The sequence below is a fragment of the Nelumbo lutea genome, chromosome 5 (genome assembly GCF_056320005.1).
Source record: "Nelumbo lutea isolate HS-2025 chromosome 5, American lotus-T2T, whole genome shotgun sequence".
Lineage (NCBI taxonomy): Eukaryota > Viridiplantae > Streptophyta > Magnoliopsida > Proteales > Nelumbonaceae > Nelumbo > Nelumbo lutea.
Genome location: NC_142688.1, coordinates 32,374,832 through 32,398,328, shown reverse-complemented (window position 1 = coordinate 32,398,328; position 23,497 = coordinate 32,374,832). Strand labels below are relative to the sequence as shown.

The 23,497-nt window shown below is 35.6% G+C and overlaps 3 protein-coding genes, 2 long non-coding RNA genes and 1 pseudogene across 6 annotated transcripts in view; 3 read left to right on the top strand and 3 right to left on the bottom strand.

Annotated features, from left to right (window-relative positions):
• The window catches only part of SOL1 (carboxypeptidase D), a 48,958-nt gene extending 45,068 nt beyond the window's left edge, over positions 1 to 3,890 (top strand). Inside the window, exon 15 of the mRNA XM_088943702.1 lies at positions 3,633 to 3,890. Within this exon, the coding sequence (XP_088799828.1) occupies positions 3,633 to 3,664 (32 nt within the window). The 3' untranslated portion in view covers positions 3,665 to 3,890. The remainder of the gene's footprint in view (positions 1 to 3,632) is intronic.
• On the bottom strand, positions 848 to 9,475 carry LOC148851510 (tryptophan aminotransferase-related protein 3-like). The gene is made up of 5 exons (XM_088943703.1): positions 9,144 to 9,475; positions 6,099 to 6,390; positions 1,788 to 2,080; positions 1,396 to 1,676; positions 848 to 1,277 (listed from the first exon to the last, which is right to left on the bottom strand). The coding sequence occupies exons 3-5, from the start codon at positions 1,835 to 1,837 to the stop codon at positions 1,066 to 1,068; spliced, it is 543 nt and encodes a 180-aa protein (XP_088799829.1). The 5' UTR covers positions 1,838 to 2,080; positions 6,099 to 6,390; positions 9,144 to 9,475; the 3' UTR covers positions 848 to 1,065.
• LOC148851509 (tryptophan aminotransferase-related protein 4-like) lies at positions 5,551 to 9,590 on the bottom strand. The gene is made up of 4 exons (XM_088945690.1): positions 9,586 to 9,590; positions 9,144 to 9,356; positions 6,099 to 6,390; positions 5,551 to 5,673 (listed from the first exon to the last, which is right to left on the bottom strand). The coding sequence occupies exons 1-4, from the start codon at positions 9,588 to 9,590 to the stop codon at positions 5,551 to 5,553; spliced, it is 633 nt and encodes a 210-aa protein (XP_088801816.1).
• A 421-nt stretch (positions 9,591 to 10,011) lies between these two features.
• Positions 10,012 to 11,271, top strand: LOC148851508 (geranylgeranyl pyrophosphate synthase, chloroplastic-like; annotated as a pseudogene).
• Positions 11,272 to 20,951: 9,680 nt separating this feature from the next.
• Positions 20,952 to 23,007, bottom strand: LOC148851507 (uncharacterized). Its single transcript, XR_016099032.1, has 2 exons — positions 21,776 to 23,007; positions 20,952 to 21,672 (listed from the first exon to the last, which is right to left on the bottom strand). It is a non-coding gene; the product is annotated as an uncharacterized LOC148851507 (long non-coding RNA).
• On the top strand, positions 22,059 to 23,153 carry LOC148851506 (uncharacterized). Of its 2 annotated transcripts, none has more exons than XR_016099031.1 (3): positions 22,059 to 22,197; positions 22,365 to 22,527; positions 22,702 to 23,153. It is a non-coding gene; the product is annotated as an uncharacterized LOC148851506 (long non-coding RNA). The 2 variants fall into 2 exon arrangements; XR_016099030.1 differs by having other exon boundaries at positions 22,601 to 23,153.
• Positions 23,154 to 23,497: the final 344 nt, after the last annotated feature.

The following is a 23,497-nucleotide window of genomic DNA, read 5'->3' as shown; positions in this document are numbered from 1 at the left end:
GATAATCTTAACATTCACCCCCGATTACAGAAAGGGCAGGCTTGGTCTTGAACTTACATCCCTCTTCTACTCAAACTGCCTTTGGTTAAAGTTAAACCATTTCCAATAGCTACAGTCCAAAGAAATATGTAAATCTTTGAGGGAATTGTACTTATCCAGATCGAGTTAGCATTTGGTTTATTAGGTTAAAAAAACTGAACCAAATAAACTGAAATCTAACGAAGGCAATACCAAATATATATATACAAGGTTAATTCGTTTCTTTTTTTGGTTAACCAAGTTATCAAATTTGAAAACCAAAACCAATAATCAAAATACCTTAAAACCGAAATAAACGAATTGATCGATCAATTAACTCCGAAGGCCTGAACAGTTGAGAAAAGGTTCTTGGACATCGTCCCTCCCCCTTCTGATGCTTTGATTGCTAAGCAGATGCAACAACTCTAAAACAGAATCAGTAATCTCCCAATCTTGTGGATTTCTCCTTAGGCTAGGGGACCAGACCTCTACCTCATTCTGCTACTCATAAGAATCGGCAACCAAACATATTTCCAGAAACACAAGCTGCCCCATCACCTCCTTAACTCCCTTGAAGTTGATGCCTTGCTGAAAAGCATTATAGTTTTGCAAAATGCCTTTCCACACAGACTGGCATAGGAGGGAAGTGTATAAACAAGCTTTATAAATGGCGTGTTGTGTGACCAACACTAAATTCTTTTAATACCCACAAACTAGTTATTACTCTAGACACAAAAATCTGAACTTTATGTTATGGACCATTGAAACAAGGGAAACATTCATGGAGTAGGACATGGAGATAAAATATATCATTGACATTGCACATGCATTTGTATATAATCAACGGATCATTGATTACAGATCAAACGTGTATTACAGATGCATAATCAACAGACCTTGAATTTGTACATAATCAACATATATTCTTTCACTACCCAATTCATAATCAAACATGTATTACAGATGCATATTTGATGTTAAGCAAGATGGTGTGATCAGGTTATAATAAACAGACCATTGATCATAGATCACTTTGTCATTCTTCAATTAAATGCTTCTTGGACCATCCTCCTCGGAAACTAAGCTCTCTATTCGCTGCATTAATAAGTCGAAATCATCTTGGCTCTTGAGCAAGCTGAGGCGTACATAGCGGCTATCTGCACCAAACACAGCCCCTGCGCGGCCAATAATACCAGCAGCTTTGAGGACTGCATAGCAGTCTTTGTCTTCTTCATTTTCACACTTCAACCATGCATAAGCTGCCATGAACACATACAACTTATAATGTTTTTTTCACTTACTTTTTTAATCCACAGACGCACCAGAAACGAGTCTATACAAAATGTCAACAGTAGCTAAACGCTGAATGAAACTCACCTGGAGAAGGCCCGGTGATTTTCTGAAAATAAGTACAGTATCGAGGTGCGAGTTTCTGGACAGAGAAACGTTTTGATGCTGAAACCCTCTTGCTTAATTTCTCCCAGCGTTCCCTAATTGTTTTGTATCCGAATTCAAATAGTTCTTTTCCTCCATCTTTTTGAATGGCCTTGAGAAGCTTCAAAGCCCTGAGCTGAGTATCATGAGAAACACCCATTGAATCCAGGGTTACACAAGTTATCATTCTCTCGTACACACGTTCATCCTTTATCAGAGCCCACCTGCAAAAGATCAAGCCATGTGATTTTCTAAGAGTAGCACTGATTGTTACAGTAAGAAGCTACAACCACTGCATGCAATATATGGGCAGGGTGATGATAGATTTGTAGTACCCAAATCTGCTGCCAGCATGACCAGTAATCTTAGAGATCGTGAAGATCATCAGGTCTTCATTTGCAGGGGCTGGTATTGCTGTATAATGAGGCCAGTAATAGGCGTGATCGTGAACTGTCTTGACATTTGGGCCTGAAAGAACTGGCTCCCTTAGCTTGCAATCTGGGTTGTTTGGTGAAGTTACAAATTCTATTACATTTGTGGAGGGATTTGAAACGTTCTTCCACTGGGCGCTATCTCCTTGTCATTTGGAGTTCAAAGAGTCGAAAAGATTAGTCTGTGTTTCATACACCTGTGATTTTTATTCAAATAGATAGAAAATCAGTGTTCTGCATCAGTTTAGGTAAGAGACCTCACCACAGGCCTCCTCTCAATTCTTATACAATGCACCTAATTAAATTTGACAAAGAATATTAAAAATCATAATTAATTCTTATTTAATCATCTAAATTCAAATTTAAATTTGACAAAGAATAACCTAAATTATTCTCTATACGTTACACCATATTCACCTAATTAATCCTTCCTAATTAACCACTTAATTAATTACCATTAGTTTCGCTTAGTTTCACTTTAATCCATCTTATTTAATCACCTAAATTCAAATTTAAATTTGACAAAAAAAAACTAATTCCCACCACCTAAATTTGGAAGTCTTGATAGTCTTTTAGGTCTCACTCTCTTCCTTTGTCTTTTCAAGAGCCCCCCATGCTCTCTCTCTCCATCTCTCTAGGGTGCAATGGATCGTATCCACTCCGAAGTCCAACCGTATATTTTCAGATTTGGATAGCCCCACTTTAGATATATAGATCGGATCGGATAATAGGATCTGATAAAAAAGCATATTGAATTTGAATCACCCCCTATCTGATCTTAGAAGATTTAATCTGATATATATATATATATATATATATATATATATATATATATATATGTGTGTGTGTGTGTGTTATTTATTTATTTATATAAATATAATACATACACACACACACACACACACACACATATATATATATATACACACATATATATATATATATATATATATATATATATGTTATTTGTTTATTTATAAATATATTATTTATATTGCATTTTTGTAAATTTGTTATATTATTTATTTTTTATTAAAAACATGTATATATATGATCAAAATAGTTGGAAAGATATTTGTATTTTTTGTTTTTCTTTATTTCAATTGTTATATTTATTTTTCTTTTAATAATTTATTTATTTAAAAAACAAATCGGATTGAATCAAATCCGAAGACCCAACTGCTTCATCGGATTCAAATTCAAATCCATATTTATGAGGTTGGACCGGATCTGCAATTAATAATGTCGGATTGGATTCAAATATACCCTGATTCGAATCCGATTCGACCCATTTGCATCCATACCTCTCCTTTCTTTTTTAACCTTTTGAATATTATAATTTTTTATCTACTATTCCGTCTATTAGTATCAATGCTTACTCTATTTATTTATTTTTTTTCTATTTCAATGGAAATGGTGACTACTCTCTTATTAGCTCAAAGTAATTATTGCTACATGAAACTTGCTAGGTAATTGCTAGAGATTACCACATATCAACTATCACAATAAGTTTCGTATCTTTTTTTTCTTCATGGAGTCATTGGCTACCCTTTATTGTTTCAAAGTGATCTTATAAAACTGGTTACTTTCCCCCTTTTTCTTTTAGTTTTTCCCTTAATTCTTTCCTTATTGTTAAAAATTAGGACAAGTTATTCAATTCCAAAGGAACCTATTTTAATATAATAGAAACTTGTCTCTTAACATAGCTTTCTCTTTCTACCTATTAATGGTTTTTTTTTTTTTTTGTAGGGATCTATTTTCCTTTATCACCCTGTTTGTAATTGGAGGTTCTATTGATCTTTCAAGAGGCAGCCAATGTACTAATTTCTTCATTGTGGTCTAATCCAATTTTCTACAAGGAGGTCTACACTGATCCATCCACCGGTGTGGTGTTTTTAGTTTTTGTGATAATATTGTTCATTTAATGATAATTTATTTGATATCCCTAATTTAATTTATTTTAATTTAACGTAAATATAATAAGTTTGATTTCATTTCATTTGTTAACTCTTTCATTTTTTTCTCCCTTTCATGCATCGCATGAGCTTTTCGCTAGTTTACAAATAAGACAATTCTTAAATCTCTATCTCTCTCTCTCCCATAACCTTAATAGTCAATGTTTGTAACATCTTCCCTTCCCATTAAATCTTTGTTTTCCTCTTAAATATCTCTTAGTACCTTTTGACTATCTCTAATAAAGTATAGTATAAATTAGATGGGTTGGGTTAGGTGATGGGTCAAACTAAATATGAACCTTAGCTTGAACCCAAATTAATGTCAAAAACCCACCCCAAATTTGCCCACTAATACATGGGGTGAACCAATTAGGGAAGTCAATGGGTCGGATTTGGCATGGGTTTGCCTCAACCCTAACCTGACCCTATAGTGCCTCAACTCGACCCCGACCCGCCTTATAATACATAATTTCTGAATCTGACCCGACCCTATAGGGTCTAACCTGATACCAACCCAACCTAACCCGTAGCATTTCAATTGTATTTTTTAACACGTTTTTGAAGACCTAAAATCCATTAATTTAAGTGAAGAAATTGTTTTATAAAATCTAAGATGTCACTTTTCCCATTTAAAAAAAAAAAGAGAAAAAAATCAAAACCAGCATGTAAATAAATCTTATACTTTAAAGGTATAGAGTTAGAAGTCAAAAAGTTACAAGAATACTTTGTATATATGCAGGGTATCATGACTCGGTGGGGTGGGTCAGCCAAAACCTGAACCTGACTCGAGTTGAATAATCAAAACTCTAACCCGACCCTAAAGCCAAATATATTGACCCTAACCCAACCCTATTGGGTTGGATCAAGCCAAGTTCACCATTTAACCCAACCCATTGACATCCTTAGAACCAATCTAAACAAATCATTGCTCATTTCCTTGGGTTATCAGGTTTTTCTTCTGTTTTGCTCATTAGGTTCAGGTTTTTTCCTTTGTTTTTATTAATTTAATTTAGCGTAGATTTGATTCATGAATTGTTCTAATCCAAAAAATAGAAATATATAAAATACTTTCATGAATCACTATTATTTCATTTATCTCCTTTAAAAAGTATATTTTTATTTTTAAACAACATCTCGTGCAATACAGGTCGCCGCTAGTTTATGTCAATACCATGGTTTTTAAAAATGAACCGGTCAGGGGTCCGGCTCCCAGTTCAAATGGTCTGACCGTTTGACCTGAATGGTTGGCCCATTTTGACAAAAAATTTAAAAAATTGGAAAACAATCAAAACCGTTCGAATGGTTAACCGGCTGATTCAGCGGTTTGCTGACCAAAATCAACAATTTGGGGGAAAAAAATGGTTTTGGAAGAAAACAGAACCGATCAAGTGACCGGTCCCGATTTTTCTGATCCAACCATCCGGTCCGGTCCGATTTTGAAAACAGTGGTCAGTACAGAGAAAAGATGGAGGCCTAGAGTCTCCTCACCTCAATGCTCTCCTCCTCCTATTTCTCTAATATTATTTTCTCTAATAAAATCATCTTTAAAACTAATTCTCTCCTATTTTTTTTAATGGGCTACACAACTATAGTATACAGGAGAAAGCTCATCCCATATACATAACCATCCGCACATTGAAAAGTGGGATTTGATATCAAATCTCCACTACAACAAACCAAGGACCCTACCAATAAACCCAATTTCACTCTTCCTAAGAAGGCAGCTCAGATATAAAGTAGATAGGTGAAGTCAGGTTAGGGGATTTTGGCCTGCACCCAGATTCTGATTTCCTGCACACAACTCTGTAGCCACAGTACACTGCAGCTACATTGTCCTACATTGCCAATCCAAACCTAAATTAGTAATTATTATACAAAAATAAATAAATAATCTTCTATTCAACCCCATGCCTCATGCCTAGGTTTATTTTAATGTTTTTGAAACCGTTATTAACCGGAATGTTCGGACTATTTTGTCCCAAAAATTGTTCAAGCAACTGATTCCGTTTCATCCTAAATCTAGTCTTTAATAAAAAAATGTTAACTTAATCAGTGACCTATAGGCCCAGACAGTTGAACCGTTTACCTGTTTGACCTAATAAATAATTTTTTTATCGTTTTTCCATTTCAATTTTTTTTTTTTAATTATAACAGACCATTCATAGAAACCCAACAGTCGAACCGCTAACTAAAAACCGGCAACCAAAACAATCCCAGTTTCAGGTCGGTTTTTAAAGTTGAGGCTGGGTGTAGGACAAACCGGGTAAAAAGGAAAAGCTGTGACGACGCTAGCAGGCGAGGGTGAAGCATCCCTGGAGAGGGCATTAACTGCTGCGTAGAGGAGTTGTGTGGAGCCTGTGCCGAAAACTATGAATCTTCCGGTCGTGTTTGCATTCCCAACCACTGCATGCAGCTGAAGAATTTGCTTCTGGAGCTCTGTTGAGATGGTAGAATCATTGTAGCGATAACTCATTCGATGATACCCTGCCACAAGAATTGCACTACTTGCTGCATGTCGCATCCAATATGGCTCCAAGAACAGTGGATTCCCACTACACACATTACACAACAAAAGAAAAAAACGAAATTCATTGTGGCACATACACTACGCCAGCTTTCAAATGAAAACTTTTCAATTTCAGACAAAACAATACTACTGGTCGTGGGTCGTAAGAAAGTTCTGCTAAGCACATGGAGATGTTTTCTCCTAATGCTGTGTTTGATTGCAGTGTAAATTCATTTTCACTAAAACAAAATTATAATAGTGCAAATGATTTATATGCAAACTTTGATTTATTTTTGTTTCAAATTTTATCTTACTTTGATTACAGTATAAATGAAGTAAATTAAGACCCAGAACAGAATAATGCAAAATTTAAAACAAAACTAAACTGAAATTTACACTTTTGATTTGCACTCCTATACATTTGTACTAATACAAATAACATTGCATTGCAACCAAACACAGCATAAAGTTCAAACATTATGGCATAGATTTTCCAAGTAGTTGTATCCATCACTTTATCCATCCTTTGCAGGAAAAAAAAGGGGCAAAACAAGTCAATAAAATGGGCAAAATGAATTTTTATAAAATCCTCCAGAGTCTTATTATTTGTGAATAAAGAATTTTTTTTTATAAAATCACTTTAAGGCTTTATATTGTATGGAATAGGGTGTTGAACAGTTAAGAAAGTAGCACATTTGTAAAAGAATGTGGCAAAGCAGATACATGTATGATTAGATGAATGAATGGTATAACAAGAAAGGATAGGGTAATAGCTGAAGTCATATAAAGAAAGCCAGAAGTAGCTCTAATAGATAATAAAATGAGAGAATTACATTTTATTGAATTTACATGTTAAAATATGGTATAATTTACATATCATATATAATGTCAAAATATTTATCCATAAGGCTTTAAACTTTTTTATGGCTAAAAGATGGGTTGTAAATACATTAGATTTGGATTTGATTGGATGCAATCAAATTCGGATTTAATCCAACTTTTCCTCGTTTTTTAAAATAACAAAAAATTAAAAATCAATTATTTTTAACTTATATATAATAAATTAATAATATAAATATCAAATTTATTGTATATATGCATATATATATATATATAATTTGTTTTTATATTAAAATTAATATACATTATTATATAACCGGATTTAGATTGTAATCAGATGGAATGCAATTAAATTTACATCCGCGATCCGACACAATTGTTAATCAACTGAGAAATATAAAATCCAAATATGATTCGATCATGTAAATAGAGCATCCGAATTTGAGATAATAAGATCGGATTTCAGACTCTTTGAGTCAAAGGCTCAGCTTGCATTTTGTATTGTTAAACCTGTATGTATTTGGATTTTACATATTTGTATTTAGTTTTTACATTCCTTTCAAATTGTTAAATCTTATCTAGCTATTACAAATAACTCTTTAATAAAAGAGAAAAAGATTTGAAACAGTTCATTTTTTGTTAACGTTTGAATGGTTAATAAAGAAAATTAGAAGGCACTAATTAACGATAGATACTAAATTGGCATGTTTTGAAAGTTTAGATATTAAATTATTGCACTTTAAAGTTCAGAGACCAAAGTAACACTAGACCCAAATTACAGAATCCCTAAAAAAATAAAAGGATAAAATTACAGATATTCACCCGGCACGGCTGCATAGGTGTTGTAACAGTCACCCCTGACTTTTTTTTCTTTTTGACAAACATACTTTTGAAGCTTTTAGAAGGTTGGAAGAATTAAAATTTTAGAAATATTGTGAGACAAAGAATTTGTTGAAATAAAGTTGAAAGAAATACGTGAGAATTAAAATTTTATAAAAACTGAATTGAAAAGGCAAATGGTCTCAAAATTCGGGGTAGATTGGAAATTTAGAAATGCTTAAAGCAACACTCTATCTACGAAGGTACTGAGAAAATGCCAAGGTGCTGGGAAGAGAAATCATCTATTCCACTTGGAGTAATAATGGGCTAAAACTATTAGGTTATGGTCTTTGATGCAATGATATGGCCTCGCTTTATTCAATCCTCACAAAATTGTCCTCAGTCATCGTCAATTATGCATCAAGAACATTTTGATAATTTTATCTTTTTATTCATAGGAAAATGTTCCTAACATACGGTAAAAAGACCATAAAAAGGGTTGTAAAAACGGTGTAAATACCAATTGTGAGTACCAAATTCAAATTCCTTTAGATAAAATAGGATCTCCTGCCTATAAGAACTATGTCCGCGTAATATCTCAACCTTCTACATAATATTATACATGCTTGAATATAGTGTATGGTAGATAGAGTTGACGTGGGCAGGAGATCCGGAGTCCTTTTAACCCGGCCTTATTCGGTTATTCCACAGAGTAGATATTTTTGAACAAGTGCTGGCATCCAAAAGCTCAAGAGAGTAGTCTTTGTGCAAAACAAAATTTGTGGGGTTGGGCACCACCACCGGGTAAAGGGTGGCTGGTTTTAAAATGGTACGGGGTGACTGTTTGTAATTTACAATATTTAGTTTGGGAAAGACTATCGGTAAAGGTACCGGAAAAACTTGCAACTATTCAACCGTACGTTATCATGAGAGTGGTAACCAAAATTCATGAGGGGAGGGTTCGGTTGGTCCTCCGGTATCATACGTCACCGGCCGATCGAGATAGAGCAAGAATTAGTGGATCGAGTTACAGGTTCCAAGAAGAAAGTTTTCCGGACTAAGTATACTTCTGTTCTTAAGACATAAACATGATTCTCATTAGATCAGAGAGAGAGAGAGAGGGGGGGGAAGGGATTTTACCTATCAACGTCTGCAGGACAGCCGGGAGAGAAATCTGAACAATCAGGGCCTTCATAACAGGTGTGGCACAAGCAAACAGGTTTTCCTTGAGAAACCAAGCCGTCTAAGTAGGCCCTGCCATGGCCAGAACAAGAAAGAGAAGCGATGGCTTCGGCTTCTCTTGCCGCTTCTCTGCTCCAAGTAAGCCTTGGCTCTCGAGGACGAAGAAGGAAACTGAGGAACAAAATATTAAAAAAGATTGAAGAAGACAAGCACAGCGTATACTTCCAGCCAAGTTTAGCCATGAATTGACTTAAGAATTAGAGAGAGCCTTGTTATATACAATCAATCATGTAATGGTATACTTCCTACTCCACATATTTATTCGCATGTGGACATTGTAACAACCAGCAGTACAGTCTCACCATTGGATGGGACACCAAGGATGCTGACATGCGCATACCTCATTAAATGACATAATTGATTAATAAATTAAGGGCAAATTTTTTAAACTATTTAACCTCTACTTTTTAGTTAATTTACAAACTATACACTTAAATGTCTTAAACCACGCCTACTGACAATTGACTAGCTCTATTTTTGTCGTTAGCATTGTCTTAAACACACTTTAATGCTTCATCAAAGTGTCTATACATGTAACACCATGTAATGTATAAAATTTTTTAAATCTCGATATTACCCTTAGTCCCTGTGACGGCAACCATGTTTTGAGGAGACAAAAAGCTTTGTCTCTGGTTTTAGCTAGGACCGAGCCAGCAAAAGGCACCGTCCATTTATAGAGGGAAACCCTAGAAGTTAGGTTTTTAGCTGACTTAATGGCTAGAGTAGCTAATCTCTCAGTTTTTTTTTTTTTTTTTTTTTTGCTACTTTTGTTGCAGGCTAGACAAGCCTAAAGACAAGAAGGATACCCGCCTCTTTCCTACCTACAAGGAGAAAATGATGCATATTATGTCTCTATCTCTGTCGTGCATACTGCAAAGGAGGAGACTGAAGAAAAAGCCTAGGAGACCACTTCTCAATTTCAAGGCTTACATGCTTCAAAAGGCAAATTTCGTTAATCAAGCCCTCAACAAGGTTGTTTCCTCAAAGACCCCATCAAGATCCACGAAGCCATGCGCTAATCCCTTCTTGCGTGACGGCAAGCGTGTACATATGGTTCTCTGCATTGCCGCATGTGAGCTTGTCGATGGCCATGCCATTAGCATGTGCCGTTGAGATAATTCACAGCATGTCTCTGATTCACGATATCTCCGATGTGGGAAGCCAATGAACCATAAGGTCTTCAGCAAGGATATGGCAGTCCTAGCTAGAGATGCTCTTCTGGCCTTTGATTCGAGCACATCGCCACGGAAACCATTGGGGTTTTGCCTTCAAAGATCATTTGTGTGGTCAAGGAACAAGTAAGAATGATTGGGCCAGAGGGACTGGTTGCTAGGCAGGTTGTTGATCTCAGGTCTATTGGACTATCTAATGTTGGCTTGGAACAGCTTGAGTTCATCCGTCTTCGCAAGACCGCAGTGTTGCTGGAAGGATCTGTGTTATTGGGGCAATTGCAGGAGTTGGACCAGAAGAGCAAATCGAAAAGTTGAGGAAGTTCACGAGGTACATTAACTTCTTGTTTCAGGTGGTCAACGAAATCCTCAATGTCACGAAGTCATCACGATTGAATCAGATAGTGAGTTGGTATTCTCCCATGCATCAATCTCAATTGGCCTTTTTTACAATAGAGTTTAAATCCGCCGTTGCAACGAGTTGCAGTAGCGGTGATAAAACAAGGGAAGGGAGTGAAAGAGAACGACAGGGAGGGAGGGAGGGAGGGAGAGAGAGAGAGCTCAGAAGTGGAGGGGGTAATTTCATTGCCAACCGTCTCAGGAACTTCTAGAGATCTAGCATTGCCACCTGTCTCTTTTCGATTTGCCATCGTTCAAAAGAAAGGGGAGAATGAAAAGTAGGTTTTTCGAATTAGGTTAAATGAGAAAGAGACCAAGGGAAAAAGGGATATTTCATCTTTTCTCTTACGATTTTAATATCGATATCAATTGTTAAAAACAATAGAGGTGGTGTAAGATAATAGTTAATTACATGTGTCACATGATGTTATTAGATTTTCTTAATTAATTTGTAGCAACATTCAGGGGTTGTTTTGGGTTGCATTGTCATTTATTTAATAAACATTTTACATGGCATTCATCTTGAAAAACAAGAAAATTTGGTTGAAAAACGTTTTTTGATGTTTTTTGCCAACTAGGCATCATTAAGCATCATATAAGTTGAAAATTGAAAAATTGCCGTAGTGTTGAGAAAAATATTAAAAATATGCTTCCCGCAACAAAGATGGATTCCACAAAAACCAAGACAAACATTTATTTGATAAACAATTTAACCAAACAACATTTTAGGGAAAATGCCTATGTAGCACTGAACTAGCATCATTTTTCAAGTAAATGACAAACAGAATCAAATACCATTAGAGGTGTAAAACAGGTAGTGTTGGGTCGGCACGACACAACCCGTGTGCAGCCCATGCTAAGTGCAGGTAGGGTCGGGCCAACATGCGGGTCATCTCATGTCGTGCCTCCCTCTCTTAGTATATTTTGGGGGCTCGGCCCAACACGGCCTATGTGGAGCCATGAGCCAGGCTGGTCCATGGGTCGAGCCGGACTGTGAACCAAGCCAAAGTTATTTATTTGAAAAATTGAACCAAACTAAATAGTCCAATTGTTTGACCTGGGAACAAATCAAGGTTTTGGATCCAATTATGTCTAGGAGCACTTTTTTGATAAAAAAAATGTTGAAAATGTCAAAAAATCACCGACCTAAATGGGTCAACCCCTGACCCAAATGGTTCAACCATTGAATTGTTCAATGTGAGCAGCAATTCATGTCACTTTTTAAAATTAATTTAAAATAAAAATAAAACCCCCAAATCTCTCATTCAATACTTGAATGCCTTGATAGTTTTTCATTTTAGGGCTTACCCTCACAGATGAGTCTCAGTGTCACTATCTCAGACTTTCAACCACTTAATGATGACCCAAGGCTTGGCGATGAAGGACAAAAGGAACCAAGGAGAGGAGACCATTGCACTAGTGACTCTATCTCCACTCTCTTGTTTCTCTATGAAGTCTAAACATTATGCTAGCAGCTACCATTTGTAGTGGCAACCCAGAGCTTGGACTAGCAATGGGGGCCTAATTCTTATATGAAGCCTCAAGTTTCCATTTCATTATTTGTCTTTGCATTGACAACCCAAGATTTGCAGCAATAACCACAAACGATCCAAGGTTGTAGTGACTTATGAAAATGACCATGGATGTCCTCTATCTCTTGTTCCGGTGACTGTTGTTAAAGAGGAAAATATTTTCATCCTTCTAATTTCCTACAAGGTGAAAATAGTTGTTTTTAGTTTTTTTGGAAAGTAGACAAAGGAAATATAGAGATTAATAAGAGGGTAAGAAAGCTAGCTCAATCATTTAACAAACCTAACAATTGAGGTCTCTTTCCGTTAGATGTGTGCTTTACATTTTTTAATGGTGTAGAGAGACTAGACCGAATGGGCCCTAGTGATTTATTTTTATATGGTATGGTTCTCTTATATTGTTTAGCTGTTATTGGGCCTAATTCTGGTGGGCTTGTTAATCCATTTTTTTATTTCTTTTAACAAAGTGATGAGTTGGCCGCCCACTTAAGGCCAGATCTATAATTAGTCTTGATTAAACATGTTTAATAAAAGATTAGAGAGCTAGGAGAGAGGGATTGAACTAACTCCTCCTCCCTTTCTTCTCCATCTTCTTCTTCTTCTCTCTTCTATTTTCTTCTCTTTTCTCTTTTCTTTTCTTGCTAAAAGTTGAGTATTATTTACAAATTTATTGATCTGAATCACATCTTAGTATCAGAGCACATCTTGTTTTCTTCCTCCTTTTCTTTTCCTTTTTTTCAATACACCCTTTGATTAGAAGAGTGTATGGAGATATGAGTTGCTAACTATTTAGAGAACTTTAGTGCCTAGTTGATAGAGGGTTTGGAGAGATAGAATTTGGATATAAATTGCCAAGAAAGTGAGATTGTTGATTTTTTTCCCAAACCCCTAGCCGACTAGAGAGTTTGCAGTTATAGGGTAAGAAGATTGTTTGGGTGTGGTGCTTAGTGCTTGGGGAGTTCCTTTTTATCTTCAGAAGAGGGTGATTGAAGTTGGAAATAGTTTAAGAAGCTCTGGTAGGAGAGATTGACTCTTCTTCGTGTTCTCCCATGGACTAGGTATAGTGAAACCCTAATTTTGGGACATATAAGTACTAGACTGACCTCAATTAGGTCCATGTGGACTAAAATTCTTGTTTTTGGATTTTTGTTTGGTCAATGGAGCAATCTAGAAGTAATTTGAAGCATATTCCAATGTCTAGGATTGGTCCAATAGATTCATTTTCTATTCAAGTAACCACAATTAAACTGGATGGAACAAATAACTTGGCTTGGGCATAATCTATAAGGATTTATATTTGTAGTAGAGGTAAAATAGGGTATCTCATAGGCAATAAGAAGAAATTGGAAGAAACTAATCCTTCACATGAAAAATGGATACATGAGAATTATATAGTAATTGGGTGGTTAGTCAACTCTGTGCAGTCTCACATAAATTAGCATTACCTCTGGATGACTCCACCCAAGGACATTTAGGATGGTGTTATAGAGACATTCTCAGAAATTGAATGCTTTAAGAGCTTATAAGTTAAAGAATCATGTGAACAATTTAAGACAGGGGGAGAAGAGTGTAGTTGTTTACTACTCTATGTTGAAATCATTGTGCTAGGAAATTGATGTAATGAAGATAGTTGTATGGGGGAGAACCAAGGATGTAGAGACATTTAGGAAGCTGGTAGAAAGAAATAGGGTGTTTGAGTTTCTTACAGGACTCAACCCTGAATTTGATGTTACAAGATAGAACATTCTGGCTAGAGATGAAGTAACTCTTTCTCAAGCATAATCTATGGTGAGCATTGAAGAAAGTAGGCAGCAAGTACAGTTACAAGGACCACCTCCAAAATATTATGCACGTGCTAGAATAAAACCAAAGGAGCTAACAAAAACGAAAGAGGTAATATGTGAATATTGCAAAAAGTCGAAACATACCAAGGACACCTGTTGGAAGTTACATCTAGATCTTCTTCAAGAGGTTTTGGAGCAATAACAATTCTAATAAGGATGGTCAAATTGGTGGTCAAATTAGGAAGCCTAAGAATGCAAATATTGCTACGGTACCTGAAGGTAAGAATAGGAAAATTGAGGAGAAGTCTTCTTTGGAGCATCTAGCAGTAGTGAAGGCAAAATTTGAGAGGTATAGGAGCTAATTAATCACCTGAAGACTAGTATTGCAACATCCAACTCCTCAAGCAACACCATTTCATCTGCATTTTCTCACTCAGGTGTTCGTTGCTTCTACAAACCATGCTACTATATCGAGTAATCGTAAAATCCCCTTGGACTATTGATTCTAGTGCATCAAACTATATGACCAACATGTCTAATCTTTTTTTGTTAATATCAGCTCCTTTCTAACCAAGAAGAAACATCCCTTGCTAATAGGTCTCTTGCTACCATCTCTAACAAGAGGGATATCAAAGCCTTTGACTCCCTTATTTTATCCTATGTTGTTTATGTTCTCAAACTCAACACCAATATTTTATCTGTTATTTTGAATAAATCCATGAATTATAGTATAATATTATTTCCTATTCACTGTGTTTTTTAGGACATGAAATCTCAAAGGACGATTGGGAGTGGTCATGAGGTGAATGGAATATACTTGTTGGATACACCTGATAAATAAATGTCTTGGACCACTTAGTAGAGTAGTTTTGGAATTTGTTTCATCGGAGTCTATTAATAGAGTCATGTTATATCATTTACGTTTTGATCATTTGCCTTTTTTTTGCATTAAGTCATTTGTTTATGAAAATGTTTAAAGGAATATCTCTATTAAGTCTTTATTATGAGTTATATGAACTTGCAAAACGTTATAGATATTATTATTCAATGAGTAATAAAATATCAATTTCTCCTTTCTATTTTGTGCGTTCTAATGTGTGGGGGCAATACCATTTATCTTCTATGGGGGGTTATAAGTATTTTTATCCTTTCCATTGATGATTTATCTCGCTATATTTGGACTTACCTTATGAGATCTCGGGGTGAAGTACCAACTATTGGGCAGAACTTTCATGAACTTATTTTTACTCAATTTAACACTCAAATCAAAATATTCCGATTTGATAATGCTAAGGAATATTTTGAGAAGAACTTTTCATCCTACTTTGATGCCTTTGGGGTCATTCACTAGAGTTCTTGTTCCTACACTCCACAACAAAATGGAGTGGCAGAAAGGAAGAACCGACATGTAGTTGAGGAGGCAAGAAGTCTCCTCTTTGCATCTCATGTTCCTATTAAGTTTTGTTCTTATAGCTACATATTTGATAAACTGTATATTGTCTTGGGTTTGGGGTTTTAAAACCCTATTTAACATTTTCTTTCATGATGATGAGCTCTTTTCTCTTCCCCTTCAAATTTTTGGGTGCACTTACTTTGTCCATGTTCACAATCACCAAAGATAAATTTGAGCCTAAAGCATGAAAGTGTGCTTTCTTAAGGTATGCCTCCACATAGGAGGAATATTACTGTTTTGATCCAATCAGTGGCACCCGTTTTGTATTTAGGGATGTTACATTTACATAGTCTATTCTTTTCTTTGGCACCTATCCTGAGGAGAAGCATTCAAAAGAATTGTTTGCTATGTCCCCAACTGTTCCTCTTTCAGTTCCTCTTGTGTCCTCTGTTAAGTCGTCTATTTCTATTGGGTCTCCTTTCGTTGAGTCTCTTTCACATGTTTCAGTTCCCCCTCCTCATCCGGTTCATCCTCCAACATTTACTTCTCATCCTATTCTCCAAGGGTTGTACCAAGGACAATGATTAAGGTGTGAGTAAGTTGTTTCCCCTCCTTCAAATGAGCATCTTATACCTCCCATTACTACTGAGGTAATAGATTAACCTCTTCTACCCCTCCTAATACATTCCCAAACCTTGATCTTCTTATTGCCCTTCGCAAAGGCAAAATGAAGTATATAACGCATTGCATCTCCAAACATCTGTCCTACAACCTTCTTTCCCGAACGTATTATTCATTTTTTGCCTCTGTTTCTATACATACTATCCCTAGGTTTGTCTCAAAAGATTTATCTAGACCTAAATGGAGGAATGCTATGCGGATTGAACTAAATGTTTTGCATAAGAACCACATCTTGGGATATTGTGGACTTGCTTCAGCGGAATGAACTAGTTTGTTGTAAATGGGTGTTCACTATCAAATATCATTCGATAGTACTATTGAGAGGTTCAAGACTCAATGGGTTAGTAAATGTTATACTCAAATGTATAGTGTTGATTACCTAGAAATCATTGCCCCTACATAAAAAATGACTTTAGTTTGAGTTTTGTTATCTCTTATTGCTACTTTTGATTGGCCTCTTTATCAATTTGATGTTAAAAATGTCTTCTTGAATGAAGATTTACATGAGTGTCTTTACCTCTAGGGGTGTATGGAAAGGGAATGCAAGGGAATGTGTGTAAATTGAGAAAATCCTCTTTATGGCCTCAAATAGTCTCTTGGAGCATGGTTTGAGAGATTCCGAACTGCTTTTGGTGCCTTCAATTTTACATAGACTTAGTCTAATCATACTTTATTTATTAAGAGAAGAAACTCCCTGGTTACCTATCTAATTGTTTATATTGATGACATTGTGGTTTCTAGTGATGATACTCAGGAAGTAAATAATCTCAAAAGACTTCTTAATATTGAATTTGAGATCAAATACTTAGGTGACCTCAGACATTTCCTGGGAATTGAGGTTGTTTGATCTAAGGATGATATTTTCATATCTCAATGCAAGTATGTCCTGGGTTTACTTGCAGTAACTGGCAAACTTGGTTCTAAACCAGCTTCCACTCATATTGACTTAAACCATAAGCTCCTAATTATTAATGGTAAACTATTGATTGATATGGGAGTATTTTAGAGACTGTTTGGAAAGTTGTTATATTTCTGCATGACTCTGCCAGATATTTCCTATATAATAAGTAGCATTAGTCAATTCATGCATTTTCTCAGAGATACACATTTGTAGTTGTAGAGAGGGTTTTGTGTTACCTTTCAGGTAACCAGGTAACACATGAAATTGAAAGCATACACTGATGCTAATTGGGTTGGATGTATTGATGATAAGATATCTACATTGGGATATTGTGCTATAGTAGTAGAGAACATTATTTCATGGAGGAGTAAAAAGTAGTGTATGGTAGTTGGATCCTTAACTGAGTTAGAGTACATGGCAATGGCACATGGAGTTTCAGAACTATTGTGGCTTAGGTTACTTTTAGAAGAATTGTGTATTGATTGTGAGAAGCCAATGTGATAACTAGGTAGTTATTAACATTGCACATAATTCGGTCCAGCATGATGGAATTAAGCACATAGAGGTTGACAAACATTCTATAGAGGAGATAATTGCTTTAGGGGAGGTCTATTTGCCATTTGTTGCTTCCGAAGAATAGTTGGTTTATGTTTTGAGAAAATGTATTCCAAAAGGGAAGCTGATACATTATATAAGCAAATTGGGCATGATTGATATCTATGCTTAGCTTGGGCCCTAGTGATTTATTTTTATTTAGTATTGTTCTCTTATATTGTTTAGATGCTAATGGGCCTAATTCTGATGGGCTTGTTAATTCTTTTTTTTTTATTTTTTTTAAGTGATGAATTGGCCACCCACTTAAGGGCAGATATGTAATTAGTCTTCATTAAACAAGTTTAATAAAAGATTAGAGAGCTAGGAGATAGGGATTGAACTAACTCCTCCTCCCTTTCTTCTCCATTTTCTTCTTCTTCTTCTCTCTACTATTTTCTTCTCTTTTCTCGTTCCTTTTCTTGCTAAAAGTTGAGAATTATTTATAAATTTGTTGATCTAAATCACATCTAATGGGATATTATCTAAAGCTGACCATGACTTTTCACATTTCTCTTAAATTCATCATGACTTTTCAAAACCTCTAGAGAGCCATTGTCATTGAGTTTTATTGTCCAAAACTCACCTTCTATTAAGATTTCTATAGATAATCATTAGTGACCATTAAGGTTGTGTTTGGGTGCGATAAATACAAAAGTACACCAATGTAAAAGGAAAAGGACCAAACATGTCAGCCAAAAGATGAACTGGTCAATGTTTGGTTTTACATTGTTGTGTGTTTGGAATCAATGTAAATCATGAGAGAGAATAGAAAATGGGGTGACACAGTCCGAAACAACAATGGAGTCGGAAGAGAAAATAGAGAATGTGGAGAGAGAGAGAGAGAGAGAGAGAGGAAGAGAGGAAGAGAGGAAGAGAGAAGGGGGTCGCATGAAGTCTGAAGATAGAATAGAGAATGGAGAGAGAGAGGGGGGTCGCACAGAGTCAGAAACGACAATGGAATCGGAAGAGAGAGAGAGAGAGAGAGAGAGAGAGAGAGGGAGTGGAAGAGAGAAGGGGGCCGCGCTGAGTCAAAAACGACAACGGAGTCGGAAGAGAGAACATAAAGGGGAGAGAGAGAGAGAGAGAGAGAGAGAAGGAGGTCACATGAAGTCGGAAACTATGATGGAAAGAAGCTCGACGTATTTATTATAGATAATTATGTAAAACTTATAAGTAATAAATCCGGTATTTTATCTTTATATGTATAAGTTAAAAAAGTGGTTTTTTAATTTTATTAGTTTTCTTTATTATAAAGACATTGAAACATATTAGAATTGAATCAGAAATATGATGGGATTCCAAATCAAAACCCCTGAATCTGATCGGGTTTTGTATTCGGATTATTGATGTTTCTGATAAACAGAATTGGATTTAGTTGTAATTGCATACAATCTGAATCCACCCCAATAGTAGGGGTGATAATGGGCTGGGCCAAGTGTGATAAGGGCTATATCCTAGACCTGGGCCCGGCTCTGCCCTAGTTCCGGGATTGAAAGAGTAAGCCCAGCCTCAGGACTAGGGGTCTGATTTTGGGCCTATAACTTTTACCATAAGTACATTAATATATATAATATTATATAAAGGCCCTGTTCACTTTTCGGTAAGTTACTTATCCGAGTAAATGCAGTTATCTGGGTAAGTTTTTCCTACGAAATACTTATACAGGTAAATGCATTTATTCATGTTCTTGTATTTCTCATGTGCATAAGGCAATGACTATTTTAACCATAATAATCTATTATTAAAAGGGACATTTTTGTCCCATTCAAGTGTTGGCAACTTTCCCCCTAGGTGGGAAAATTATTTATCCACCTAAGATATGGGTATCAGGAAAATAAACTTTCCCTGGTCCCAGTCCCTACATAAATCTGAAAAAAAAAATAATAAATATACGGTTCTTGGTCAATGAAAACCAAAATCCCATTGACCAGCTTTCCCTCCTTTCAAAATCTAAAAAAAGAACACCCCCAAAATATAAATTATATATCATATTATAATATTTGTATACAATATATAAATATTATAGCCTAGGTTTTGGGCCCAAGACCAGCCCAGAAATTTGTAAACCTGACTCAGTACAAAGCTTAGGCCCAAACTCATAATTTTCATGCCAGTCCGAAAATGATGACCCCTACCTAGTAGCCCTACTAATAATGCATCTTGAACCGAAATTAATTTCCATATACTATGTGAAACCCACTTGACCTAAAAGGGTTTAGATCTGAAATGACAAAATGCTCCAAATAAATGATGTATTATCATAGTACTACTATCATACACAAGCAAAAAAAATTGTATTCATAGTATCACGGATCTTTATCTATAAATTACGATAAATTGGATATCCCATTTCACAGGGGCTTAACAATTAGTCCCAATCACAAATTCGGATATTGCACAGGTGCTTAACAAATTCGGATTCAATCCTCACACCTAATTGCAATTGTTTATTGATAATATCTCCGTATTTATATGTTTTTATTCATAGAGAGATATTTTCAATAGACAGCTGCAAGTGGTTATGAGAATGATGTGAGTACTATTTTGTAAAAGACTAAATTCAATCTTCTCAATAACCATTGCAGTAATGCTTTGAGTACATCTTTTTTGTCCTTTTATGATGAGATGTTTTGATATATAGCTGCAATGGTTGTTGGGACCAGTTGTTGGAATCCTCTATTGGGATCAAGTCAGGATTCCTTCTTCATTGTAAAATACAAATGCACATGCCTTGCCAGCTTCATAATGAACAATAATGGGGTAGGAATCATATTCCCCATCCTTGACCCCATTCCCATCAAGGATAAAAATGACCCTCCATCCTTGATCTCCGATTGAGGAAAGTTCTTGATCAGAGATCAAATTCTCAAAAATTTTAAATTAAAATTAATTAAAAATAGATTTACTTAAAATAAGAGAAAATTTTTAAAATATAAAATATTAAATAATATTATATATGTATGAGTTAATATATATATATATATATATATATATATATATATAAGGGCGGGGTGGGGATTCACTCCCCATCCCTGCCCCTGTCCCTACAAGGAAATCATCATCCCTGACCAATGTATCTATCAATATTGCTGCAATTGTTATCCTCATAATTGGCTTAGAATCTCTCCAAACCCAAGTTGTTGGGATACAAAAATAAGGTAATAAGGCTATGTTTGGATGAATTTGGTGCAAGGCAATCAATCAATGCTCTATTGACCTAATAATCGAGCCACAAAGAATTGTAGAAAGCATTTGATTAGGACGCCAATATTAACTTTCACTTCCCGTTCTCCCAAATACAAATACAATCAAAGGGAATTATAAATTAATAGTAGAACTAATAAATACAATGTAATTAAAAATACATTGTAGTAGAACTAATAAATACATATATATTGTTACAAAATTATGCTGCGTGGACACTTGAGCATTCAATAAAAGGATTAAGGCAATTTTTAGACTTTAATATCAATAAAAATAATATATTTAATAAAATTTTAAAAATAAATTAATTTTTTTAAAATAATATAAAAAAGGGCAAAATTACTGTCATCATCTTATTGATTCATCAGAGTGGCCCGCCACCACCTTCTACACGTCTCCGACTGTCGTCTCTGCCTCTGGTTGTCGTCTCTGACAGCCACCTCCGACTATTGTCTCCGACGATCGAGAAAGCGTCACTGATAGTCGGACACCGGCATCGAGAAAGCATCTCAGACCAGTTTAAAATCCGACTTGTCATCTCATCGGTTGGCTACTGTTGCTCATCTTCCTCCTCCTCTATCTTCATGCGAACGGTCTTTTTTGGAGCCTTCACGATCTTTTCCACCTCTTTCGTATTTCAAATTCCAGGAATTCTCTGATTTTAAACTCGTAGCATTATCAACTGATATCTTTTCTTCATTCTTTCCTCTAACGGACGAGAATTGACTATGACGAATGGTAGTTACATTTGCAATATGGTTGAGCAAATGCTTCTGTTTTCCAGAAGAAAAACAATTGCAATATGAGACCCAGTTGAAGAATCAAAAAGCCCAACACAAATTTATAGAAAGGCAGAAGATTCGATTCAGACAATACTGGAATGAGAACTGAAAATGAAGATAAAGATGTAGCCTTTGTCCTTTGAAGGCAAGATGAAAATCAACACAAGCTGGCCATGTGAACTGCTTGTCATTCCTCTTGTCCTGATTCCCTCTGCTCTTCTTCTCCCTCCAAAGTCTTTGTCCATCACCACTGCCAAAAACTCTTGCATGTCAACCAAGAAAGCGACCTTTTGCAACTAAGCCTACTAGGTTCCAATCTCCCCTCTCTGCCAACAAGATACATGTTCTCGTGCTCCCTGTTCGTCAACAAAACTGGAAAGAATGATTAGCCGCTCCAAGCTTCGATAAGCTTATCTCTCCAAACCCATCGTTCGTCCATTCCGTCATTCTCGATAAGATCGCCTCAAGAATGAGGAGTGGCTTTCTCAGCAAGCTTCTTCCTTCTCTGAGTCTCATGTGACTCCCCACTCCCCCCTCTCTCGTTTGTGCTCTTTTTCTCTTTAGGTTTCGTTCTGTTATCATCGGAACTCTAAGAGATGCACAGGGTTTATAAAGGCTTTCACTATTCTTTCTCTCCTTATTGATGTCATTCTAACCTTTCTTGTTTTCCTTTTTCGTTGCAGCATGATTGATGATAAAGATGGCTTTCCTCTCTTTCTCGGGTTTCTACCAATCTGCAATCATGTTGCTTTCGAACAAATAAGGTTTTTTCTTCAATGGGTGAGCAAGGAGTAGAGAAGACTTCAATGGGCAAGGAAGGAGTAGAGAAGAAATAAAAACCTACTGGTTTGAATAATAATTTCTTATTTTTTGTTGAACAGTTTCTTATTTTTTCTTATTTTCCAATGATTGATTGCAGATTTTCACTCCGATAAACAACTCTCTGAGAGGATTTTGCTTTACTGTGCTTTATTTCTCCTAAAATTTCTCATCAAGAGCTTCTCATCTTTTGTATTCAAGGTTCAATCATGAAGGTTTAGGGTGTAGGGCAATCAAGCATGGAGGTCCGACCAAGCATGTAAAGAGAGAGAGGGCCGGAACTTGCCGCTGCTAATTCGTCGGATGAGTTGTAGTGGCAAGAGAAGAAGGAGAAGAAAGGGGAGAGATAAAGGGAGGGAGGGAGGGAGGGAAGGCCGGCACTCGCCGCCACTAATTTGTCGTCGGAGTTGCATTGGCGAGAAAGAATAAGAAAAAAAAGGAAAGAAAGAGAGAGAGAGGACTTGCATTGGCCCATGTCTTATTATTTTAGATCTGAAAATGATTTTCAGACCGAAATTCAAATACACTTCCAAACATCTATTACTTCTAAAAAGCAACATTTTGAGACTTTTGAGTTTGGTTGTACTGTAAATTTATTTGTACTTATGCAAAATTATGATAGTGCAAATAATTTGTCTGCAAGTTTTGATTTATTTTTGTTTAAAATTTTACCTTGCTTTATTTGGTTGCATTAAAAATGAAATAAAATAAGACGTAAAGCAGATTAAAGTAAAACCCAAAACAAGATTAAACAAAAATTTGCATTTATTTTCATTCACACTCTCACACATTTGTATTAGTGCAAATAAAATTGCACTACAACCAAATACGGCATAATGTTCAATTTGGAAGGAGTATAAATACAAATATTTAGAATGCAAAATCTTGTATTTTATATTATTTTGTATGTATTTGCATTATACTTATTTGTATTTGTATTCTTTCAAACTGAGCCTAAGAAACAATATTCATGGTTGTGGTTTTTTTTTTTTTTTTT